Source organism: Chlorella variabilis, assembly GCF_000147415.1.
Source record: "Chlorella variabilis unplaced genomic scaffold CHLNCscaffold_9, whole genome shotgun sequence".
NCBI classification, from domain to species: domain Eukaryota; kingdom Viridiplantae; phylum Chlorophyta; class Trebouxiophyceae; order Chlorellales; family Chlorellaceae; genus Chlorella; species Chlorella variabilis.
In genome coordinates this window covers 1,615,309-1,624,638 of record NW_005435079.1, presented here as the reverse complement: position 1 = coordinate 1,624,638, position 9,330 = coordinate 1,615,309, and the positions used below count along the sequence as shown (strand labels likewise).

At 67.8% G+C, this 9,330-nt stretch overlaps 1 protein-coding gene across 1 annotated transcript in view; it reads right to left on the bottom strand.

The window, feature by feature from the left end:
* Window positions 1-721: 721 nt before the first annotated feature.
* CHLNCDRAFT_145631 (expressed protein) overlaps window positions 722-9,330 on the bottom strand; it is a gene marked incomplete at both ends in the record, with an annotated part of 11,746 nt that continues 3,137 nt past the window's right edge. Inside the window, 33 exons of the mRNA XM_005847966.1 lie at window positions 722-779; window positions 901-1,233; window positions 1,350-1,425; window positions 1,552-1,626; window positions 1,755-1,923; window positions 2,112-2,201; window positions 2,335-2,559; window positions 2,741-2,843; window positions 2,973-3,040; window positions 3,201-3,405; window positions 3,530-3,589; window positions 3,727-3,817; window positions 3,942-4,060; window positions 4,184-4,277; window positions 4,408-4,519; window positions 4,656-4,717; window positions 4,884-5,002; window positions 5,140-5,318; window positions 5,478-5,538; window positions 5,674-5,791; window positions 5,914-5,968; window positions 6,066-6,134; window positions 6,250-6,320; window positions 6,468-6,548; window positions 6,671-6,732; window positions 6,881-7,012; window positions 7,181-7,292; window positions 7,473-7,559; window positions 7,721-7,795; window positions 7,964-8,122; window positions 8,335-8,416; window positions 8,740-8,849; window positions 9,090-9,245. Coding sequence (XP_005848028.1) covers window positions 722-779; window positions 901-1,233; window positions 1,350-1,425; window positions 1,552-1,626; window positions 1,755-1,923; window positions 2,112-2,201; window positions 2,335-2,559; window positions 2,741-2,843; window positions 2,973-3,040; window positions 3,201-3,405; window positions 3,530-3,589; window positions 3,727-3,817; window positions 3,942-4,060; window positions 4,184-4,277; window positions 4,408-4,519; window positions 4,656-4,717; window positions 4,884-5,002; window positions 5,140-5,318; window positions 5,478-5,538; window positions 5,674-5,791; window positions 5,914-5,968; window positions 6,066-6,134; window positions 6,250-6,320; window positions 6,468-6,548; window positions 6,671-6,732; window positions 6,881-7,012; window positions 7,181-7,292; window positions 7,473-7,559; window positions 7,721-7,795; window positions 7,964-8,122; window positions 8,335-8,416; window positions 8,740-8,849; window positions 9,090-9,245 — 3,668 coding nt within the window. The remainder of the gene's footprint in view (window positions 780-900; window positions 1,234-1,349; window positions 1,426-1,551; window positions 1,627-1,754; window positions 1,924-2,111; window positions 2,202-2,334; window positions 2,560-2,740; window positions 2,844-2,972; window positions 3,041-3,200; window positions 3,406-3,529; window positions 3,590-3,726; window positions 3,818-3,941; window positions 4,061-4,183; window positions 4,278-4,407; window positions 4,520-4,655; window positions 4,718-4,883; window positions 5,003-5,139; window positions 5,319-5,477; window positions 5,539-5,673; window positions 5,792-5,913; window positions 5,969-6,065; window positions 6,135-6,249; window positions 6,321-6,467; window positions 6,549-6,670; window positions 6,733-6,880; window positions 7,013-7,180; window positions 7,293-7,472; window positions 7,560-7,720; window positions 7,796-7,963; window positions 8,123-8,334; window positions 8,417-8,739; window positions 8,850-9,089; window positions 9,246-9,330) is intronic.

Here is a 9,330-nt window from a genome sequence, read left to right as displayed (position 1 = left end):
CACTTGCATGCCCAGTTTGTGAACCAGCACCAGTCACTGCTCTCCCCACATGCCCACAAAGGCTGGGGCTCAATGTTTTCTGTGGGGGGGCAATTGTCCAAGGATGCTAAGCTCCTAAAAATCCTAGAAAACCCTAATCTTCCCACGGTGCACAAACCCTCCACGCCGCCATGAGTCAACGGTTACACCCAGCCGTAATTCCGCGCACTGCCCTTGTTGCCGGTCGGCGGCAGGCCGCCTACCCTTAATCCCCACCTCCATGTCCAACCCACTTGCTCTCACCGCACCACACCTGCTCCACAATTGGCAGTAATGTCTGCCCGCTCACACACTGAACGCTCTTCCCAACAAGCCTGCCGCCACCCAATCTCCTGCAAATTCGAGAGCCACGCGCCGCTGCAGAGCAGCTGGGCGGCGGAGCCGGCAACATTATGGCGCCAACTGTTGGTCACATTGGGCGGCAGCGCACACAAAGATGTATGAAACGCGAATATATGCAAACAGATCGGGAAGAATTCAACGGTTGCTAGCAGCGCTCCAACTGGGGCACACGTGTGCCAGGGAAAGCACACAAGCTGGGGAAGGGAGGGAAGGCAGACAAGTAGAACTGCGGTGTGGGTGAAATTGGTAAGAGAAGGAGCAGCGGGTGTAAAAAGTGTGTATATCATTGGGGTATTGCGTTGCGAGTCTCTCAACAGGCGCTCATGGACGCAAAGCCGTCTCAGGAGCTGAATTTGGCCCAGCCATCCTGCCCTGACTGGCGCCGCGAGTGTTGCTCCCTGCGTGGAACGGGGCAACCCATGGAGACAGCAAACATGAAGCGGCGGCAGGATAATGACACACCCCGCCAGCAAGTGCAATGCTCAGCAATTGCAAGACACCGACGCCACGCCAGCGCACCTGAGCGAGGCCTCGATGGCCGCCCGCAGGTCAGCATCCTCCGCTTCCCGTCGCGTCCGTGCCTGCTGCTCCTGCAACGACGCGTCGATGGCCAGGCGCACCTGCCGCTCCTCGTCCAGCGGACGGGGCGCGGCCGCGCCAGGCGGCAGGTGGTGATGCTGCGAGGGAGCGCGAGAAGGTGTGCGTGAGGGCTGGCGCCGAGCAGCTTCGCGCTGAGAAGCGGCTGCCGCCAGCGCCAGCTGCTGGGCCTCGATGGGATCTGTGTGTGGGGTGATGCCCAGGGCCTCGGCGCTGCCGGGAGGGTGTCCGTTGACGCCGTGGCCGTTGGCATGCCTGCACACACACAAACGGGAAGGTAGGCGCTCCTTAGCATGCAAAGCCACACAGACACAGCAGCCCGTCGCACCCCCATATGTTGCACGTCAAACAAGCAATGGCGGAACACCCACCCGTTGGCATAGTAGCCGTTGGCTGCATAGGGCGGCTGCTGAGCGCCATAACCCCAAGCGCCGCTGCCGCCATTGCCTGCCACGGGGGGGGGGGGTAGCTGCCTGCGTGGAGTCGGAGCATTGTCAGCGGCAGCGGAACTGCGCGCTAGCGCTCTGGTTGGGCTGGTGCCTGCCACAGCTGGCCAGCAGACACCAATCTCACCTGGAGAGTACCCCTGACTGTAGGGTGTGTAGGCGCGGCTGCCGGGCGAATACGTGTAGGTGCTGCTGGCCGCTGCTGGAGTCATCGGGGAGGGTGGCACAGGCATGGGGCAGGCCGCAACATAAAAAACTGTGCAAGACAACAGGCTGCATATCTCCCACACGGCGTCAGCAGCGGCTGTGGCAACGGTGACATGGACTCACCAGGGCTGTGCATGGCGCCTTGGGGCGGTGCGCCGCTGGTGCGGCGTGGTGCCGCGCAGCAGCACCGCCAAAGGAAGTATGCGAGCGTGCCGAGGGCCAGCGCGCCGCCCGCTGCGCAGGCGATGATGGCCCAGGTGGGGAAGGGTGTGGAGCCGATGGAGGAGTCCACCTGCAGCAGCGACAGCCGGGGTGGCAGTGCGTGATGGGCAGCCATAGAGCTACACTGCGCTGCTTCCTGCTGCTGCCAGCCACACCAAGCTCCAGCTTTACCACTTTGCCAACACCCAGCAGCAACTTCAGCTATTGGGAGTGGATCAAGCTGCCGCCCCACAACCACGCCCTCGTGCCCCCACCTACCTCAAACGGATACTTCTCTGTGGCGTTGCCCACATTGCCTGCAGCATCGACAGCCCGCACCCGGATGCTGTACAAGCCGGTGGAGAGGCCCTGCGGGAGGGCAGGGCAGCAGCAGGGCGGGAAGGATGTGGGACGTGCTGCAGACGGACACCTGGCGGCCGGACCCCGCGTGCACATCACTGCAGCAGGCTGCCGACCGGCTGCAGCCCATCAGCCCCCCCACCTCGTAAGTGCACTCTGCAGTGCAGTTGGCCCAGCTGCCCACAGCACTGGACGGCACAGTGGTGGCATCGGCGCCGCCAGAGCCGCTTTCGACCAGCAGGCGGCGGCGGCCAAGCGCGCCGGTGCCGTTGAGCGTCTTGGTGACAGAGGAGCCGCCGGTGGTGGGCGCGTCGCCACCCTGGATGGCCAGCTGCAGGTTGCCGAATGTGGCCTCGTCTGGCACCGTCTGCAAGGAGGGGTCGTGCAGGGGACAGGGCCGCGGCTCTCACAGCTGAAATGCAGCAACCAGCCGCCGCTGAGCTGTACATGTGCAACCCCGCTGCCATATGATGCTAACAGAGACGCCCGACCAGCTGGCGCCGCCCCCAAGCAAGGCACCACCCCACCACCACCGCCCTGCGCCTCACCTCCACCAGCGTCTGGTACAGCGAGATGTTGGAGTAGGAGTCGGCGGGGTCGCTGGTCAGCTCCGCCAGGTGGAAAGTGACAGAGGAGGCAACCGGCTCGCCGCTGCACCAGGGTGTGCAGTTGGGGGAGAGAGGGGTGGGCGGTGGGCAGGCAACAGCAACACAGGGCTTGCTGGCAGCGGCAAAAGCAACACCAGGGGCCAGGCTGCGCCGGTACGGCAGCCCGGCTCACAGTGGCGGCAGGCCGTCGGTGCTGACTGTGGGGGGTGTGAAGTCCACAAAGACCTCAATCTCCTCCGTCTGCAGCGGCAGGGACAGGGCGGGCGGCACACAACAGAGTGGCAGGCTGAAGAGGGAGGCAGGGCACCCACATGAATCAGCAGGAGGGGAGCCTGAGCAGCCAGCCAGGGTACCGGCACAGGAACGCATGGCAGCGGCGCAGCAGCAGCAGCAGCAGCACCTGGAAGGCCAGCCCGGCCTTGTCCGAGGCGCGCAGCGTCACCCCGTACCGCCCCTCCTGCAGCCCGCTGTACTTCTGTGGGCTGGTGCACAGCTGCCAGTCAGACTCCTCCTCCGAATCGTCGCCCTGGTCGGCGACCGCCGCAGGGCTGCCGTCCGCCAGGGAGAGCGAGCGGAAGCGGCAGGTGACGTTGTTGATGCCAGACCTGTGGGGCGGTGGCGGGGCGGCGGCAGCACACAGTTTCCATTAGGACGGCAATGCCAGCTGCTGCAAGCGCTGGGCAAGGGCACGCCCGGACGGCGGCACACTGGCACGCGTTGTGTGCTCACCCAGAGTCAGTGGCGGTGAAGGCGACGGTTATCTCCGGCTGGGCGGTGGCGGTGGGTACGCTGTAGTAAGGGATGGCAGGGACCGGCGGCAGGGCTCAGCAGGGCGCCACCTGACAGCCCCAACAGCGGAGGCTGCCACACTTGCAGCAGCCTATGGGCGGCACTGCCAGCCGCTGCCCAGCCGCCCCCGTGCTCACTTGATGTCTGAGAAGGCGGGGGGCGTGATGTCCACAAGAAATGTAGAGGTGGCGGGCTTGCCCTGGTTGCCCACACCATCCACAGCGTACACTGCAGGGTAGGCGCAGTGTGGAATGTGGGCGGAGCGCTGTACAGCAAGGCAGGCGCATGCCGCTGTTGTGATCCAGCCATGCTGCTGCTACTGCTGCTGCAGTGCAACCTCCCCCCAACCCACCGGCAAACATATAGTTGCCGTCTGTCAGGTTGGTGAGGGCAGCCGGGGATGTGCACCAATAGTAGGCGCTTGCATCAGGGGCCGCCGGCGCTGGGGCGCCGGGATCGCTCCGCGACAGCCTGTCCGGGACGGAGAGAGGAGGGCGGCCGGGAGCCAGTCAGCAGCAGCGCTGGCCTGCGGACAAAGCAGAAGGCGCATGACAGCAGCGCCGCCGCCACCGTCCCTCCTCCACCCGCCCTCACCCGCAGTAGAAGGACACCCCCTCCTCGCTGGAGTTGAAGGCAACCGACGTGGCGTTGGAGCGCAGCATGGGGGACGAGGGGGCGCCGGGGGGCTCTGCAGGCGAGCAGCAGGCAGGGCCGTGTGGAGCGGCAGGGCTGCCGTGGCTACATCAGCCTGCAGGGCTCCCCAGGTCGGGGCGGGCGGGCTGCTACGCGCTGGGACAGGCAGTCCACAAGCGCCCCACCTGCAATGCTGACTTCAGGCGGCACCGAGTCCACCTCAAACGTGGACAGCGCCTCGGTGCCAGCGGCGCCATTGGCGCCAGCCACGCGGGCGTGGAAGTGGTAAGAGCCATCCTGCACAGGCACAGCGAGGGAGGCAGGGGCAGGCCTGGTGTCGGTGGCAAGACAGCCAATGCAGGGTGTGCCCGAGCGTGGCGGACCCAGCACACAGCGCCTGCACCCGCAGCCAGATGCAATGCGCCACACCCACCTTGGTGTCTGCGGGCAGCGCCACGGGGCTGGTGCAGTCGACGTATGCCGCCGCAGAGGCACCTGCAGCGGCGGGCAACCGAGCAGGCAGGGAGCTTGGCAGCCAGCAGCACAGCGCTGATAGACGTGCCTGCTTTGAAGAGTGCTGGGAGCTACTGAGAGCTAGCTGGGAGTCCGCCGGAAATGGGAGCGCACCCCCCCCCACATACAACCAACGCCGCCCACCCACCTCCCACCGCCTCCAGCCAGCACTGGTGCGCGGAGAAGACCTGCGCCGCCTGCCCAGCCGAATCCAGGTCTGTGAAGGTGAAGGTCATGTTCTCCTTGGGCTGCAGCCCAAAGGGGCCGCTGCATGGCGGCGCAGCGGGGCCGAGACGTGGCGGCGGTGAGCGGCAGAGGCGCGACGCGCTCAGCCAACCAACATTAGCTAGCCTCCCTCCAGGAACGCATCCACCCGCCCATCACACACACACACACAAACACACCTGAGGAAGCGCGTGTACATGCCCGCCGCCTCTGCATACTCCACGGTCCACTCCACCTGCTGCGCCGGCGCCGTGTTGCCGGCCGGGTCGGCGCCCACCACCGAGAAGGCCCAGGTGCCCGGCAGCAGCCAGTGCAGCACCTGGGGGCTGGTGCAGTTGTAGGCCTGGCCCAGGGTCACCTGCAGCAGGGTGGCAGGGCGGCAGGGAAGGGCGTGGCGTGTTGAGGCTGTGGCAGGAGACAACTGAGCAGCACCCGGTCATGAGGCGGCTTGGCTATGCTGCAAGCGCTCGCTGCCCTCCACCCCCTGGAAGAAAAAAGCCACCCACCCACCACCCACCTGCTGCATGTTCATCTTGGTGGTGCCGCTGTACACCTCTGGCTGCAGCGGTACGGTACCGCTGCAGGAAAGCAAGCGGGCGGGCCAGACGGTTTGAGCGCCACTGGCGCAGATCGGGGAAGGCAGGCAGGCAGCCGGAACACCAGCTAGCCAGCCATGCAGCAGAGTGCACACACCGGCCGCACCAGAGGCCCACCTGGCGGACAGGGTGCACGTGAAGGAGACGCCGGTGGCGTCACTGCCGTCAAAGGTCAGGTTGGCGGTGGGCTCGGGGGTGGCGGCGCCGCTCTGAAGCGAGTCGGCGGCAAAGCTCACTGCAGCGGCGGCAGCGGTGGCGGGCGGGGAGCGTGGAGCAGGAGACGTCAAGCCGAGGCCAGCCCCGTGCAGGCCGCCCAGGTGATGCCCCCACATCCTGCGCCGGCTCCCCGCCTCTCACCCATGGGCGCCGTCGTGTCCAGCACAAAGTTCTGGGTGGTGGCAATGTCCTCTCCCTGCAGGCAGGCAAGGGTGACGCATACACATATGATGTGAAATACCAGCGGCAACGGTGACTGCAGCGGTAGCAGCGCGGGCGGCGGCAGTACCCACCTTTGCCCGCACGGCAAACTGGTAGGCGCCGTCTGGGAGGGAGGCGTACAGGGTGGGCGACACGCAGTCCTGCAGAGGGCGGGGCGATACGTGTACGGGTGTGGGTAGCGGTGCAGTCAGGCAGCGGCGGCGGCCACTCGCAGCGGATGGCGCGGTCACGCCCCGCCCGCCGCCAGCAGCGTACCCGCCAGTCGTGGTTGGTGGGCGAGGTGAGGTTGCCGGTGCTGTCCGCCAGCCGGCACTCAAAATTGATGCCTGCAGCCCAGCGGCGGACTGCCGAGGATGCAGGTCAGCAGCTCAGCCCGAGCGTCAGACCGCAGATTGGCAGCGCAGGCCGCTTGCAGCCAGCCACTCTACAGCTGCCAGCACAACACGTCAGGATGTGCCGCCCGCTGCGCTCACCTGCGCTGCTGCCTCCCTGCACCCCAAAGTCAAACTCCACTGGGTTCTGGGAGGTGATGCCGTTGGGGCCGGCAGAGATGGCTGCAAGCGGTGCAAAGGGGACCACGTGAAGCAGAGGAGTTGGGGGGTATGGACCGGGGGAAGCGAGCGGGAGGCGATGCACTGCATGCATGGGCGGGCGGGCGGGCGGGCGGGCGCCCCACCTGCCACCAGGATGGTGCACTGCGGGTTGTCGTTGCCGGTGCCGGGCTTGGTGAGCGTGCCGCTGCAGCGGGGCAAGTGTGAGCGCGAGGGCCTCAGATGCAACCAGCTTGCAACAGCCCGCATCACCGCGCCTGCATGCAGCTCAGCACAGGCACACGCCTGTCCATGCGGCGCGCTCTATTTTTCAGAACAGAGCAGCCGCCCCTCACTTGAAGTCGCCGTTCACCACCAGAGCGTACTGCGGCGTGCCCGCCGCATCCACTATGGTGAAGCCAGACACGGTGACGGAGACGAGGCCGGGCGGCATAGACGACAGAGCCACCTGCTCCACATTGTTCTCCCTGCAGGGACGGCAGGAGCAGGCAGCAGATGGGCGGCAGGTGGGGGCAGGCAGAGGCGGCTGGAGCAGGCTGTTGCAGACCGCATTACCCACTCCTGCCACAGGCACCCACCGTCCCCGCCGCACAGCCCCACCCGCCCTCCTGCACCCCCGCCCTCCCAAGCCGCACCTGTCGGGGGTGTTGGGGTCGGCCACCGAGCCGCCGTTGCCCAGCAGCGGGATGCCGTTGAGCCCCGCCGCCCGCACCGTCAGGTCCAGGTCGTGCACCAGAGCCTTCTCGGCTGCGGCAGGGAGGCCAGGTTGCATGCATGCAGGGTGGGTGGGGCGGGGAGTGGACGACTGCATCCCAAGAGCGCAGCAGGCGGCGCGGGTGCTGCGCTGGCGACAGCGCAGGCGCCGGCCGCGGGAGCGAGGCTAGCAGAGCGGCAGCGAGGCTGTGGGGTGAGGGGGCTTCAGCGCACCCATGGGGGAGGCGGGGTAGTCTGTCCACACGAGGGTGATGGAGAGGGGGCCGCCGTTGGCGCGGATGCAGTAGGAGTGGGTCTCCCCTGTGGCGTGCGGCCGGCAGGGCAGCGGCGGCAGCGGGCAGCGGCGGCGGTGGCCACACAGCGCCAGGCACCCGCCAGCAGCCGTCGCCAGCCGCCCCAAGCTGCAGCGCGGCGTGGCACGCAGGCGGCGGCGGCGGTGGCGGCGGCCGGCCAGCACCCACCTTGGTTGATGGGCACCCCGTCCACCACCTGCAGCGGCCTGCTGCCGGGCGTATCCGCCAGGTAGACCGAGTTGCCTGCAGGGGTGTGGGGTGGGGGCGGGGAGAGGAGCAGGCAGTCGAGGCTGCGCTCCTCGCAGGCAGCCGCGGCCGGCCTGCAGCGGCATCCTGCCATGACGCCAGGCCCGCCCAGCGAGACCACTCGGCAGTCCGCCAAAGCAAATGCCCGGCCGCCCGCCCACCCACCCAGGAACACGCGGCCAAAGCCCTGGCGGAAGGAGGGGGGAGGGTCGACGGGCAGCCCTGTGTCGGCCTCAAAGCCGCCAATGGTGGCCGCACCACCCAGCAGCACGGCCTTGAGCAGGGCGCCAGAGGGGCTGACGGAGTCGCCGGGGTTCTTCCTGCCTGCAGGGGATGCACGCGGGCGGGCGTTGGCGGGTGCCCAGGCCATTGATGCGGCGCCGGGCAGGCGGGCGCGTGAAGCACAGCTGCATTCGCATGCTGCAGGCTGCAGGCATAGAGGCCGCTGCAGGCCGCTACAGGCTGGTGTAGCGCCGGCTGCACGGCGGCACCCCCAGAGCGGCGCCGCCAGCACCCCTGCCAGCACTACAGCCCACCAGAGGGGTAGAAGCCGTCTGCGAAGTACTGGCGCAGCAGCAGAGCGGACCCGGCGGTGACGGGGGTGGCCATGGAGGTGCCCTGCAGGGGAGGCGGGTGCGGGAGGCGGGTGGATGGATGTGTAAGGCAGGGAGCAGCCGGCTGCCCAGCAGGCCTCCCGTGCAGGCTGGCAGCGGCAGCACCCAGCTGGCGGCCGTGCAGCAACCGCCCCCGTGCCCACCGCTCCACCGCCCCCAGCCCTAGCAGCCACACAAGGTTGCAGCCAACTCTGCGATGCAAGCTTGCTCTTGCCGAAACCAGACTGCAACTGCAATATGCTGAGACCGGCCCACCGCCCCTACTGACAGCGGCAGCAGCAGAACACCCACACAAGCACCAGAGGCAGGCCCAGCGCCGCGCCTCACCGCCATGGTGGTGACGCCGCAGTCCTGGGCGCTGCCGTCGCCCACCAGTGCGGAGGTGATGGTGCCGGGGGCCACAATGTCGGGCTTGACGCGGTAGTCCAGGGTGGGGCCTGTGGTACAGGAGCGGTACAGGGCGGTACGGTGATGTGCGGGAAGGGGGCGGGCGGGAGCACGGCATGGGGCTCGTGCGAGGCGCCGAACCCCTGCCGCCACAGCGCCCCACAGCGCACTGCTCGTTTTTCGCAGCCCGCCCGCACACCCGCCAGCCAGTGCCCCCACACCACACTCCCAGCGCTGCCACCCGCGGCCCGGCCGACCCCAAGCACCCACATGCGCCCCCCCCCCCTCACCCTGCGACGAGTATGAGGCCAGGTTCTCGAAGCTGTGTGCCGGGGCGGTGGACTGCGCAAAGGAGATGGTCAGCGCCTTGCCCGCCCCCACGGCGTCCGCCAGCTGCTGCCCGATGCGGCGCGTGATGGCCATGACGGGGATGGAGGTGGGGGTGCCTGTGTGTGTGGGGGGGGGAGAATGGGGGCAGGTCAGGGGGGGGCCTGATGGGCATAAAAGAGAGAGGGCGGACAACTCGGGACG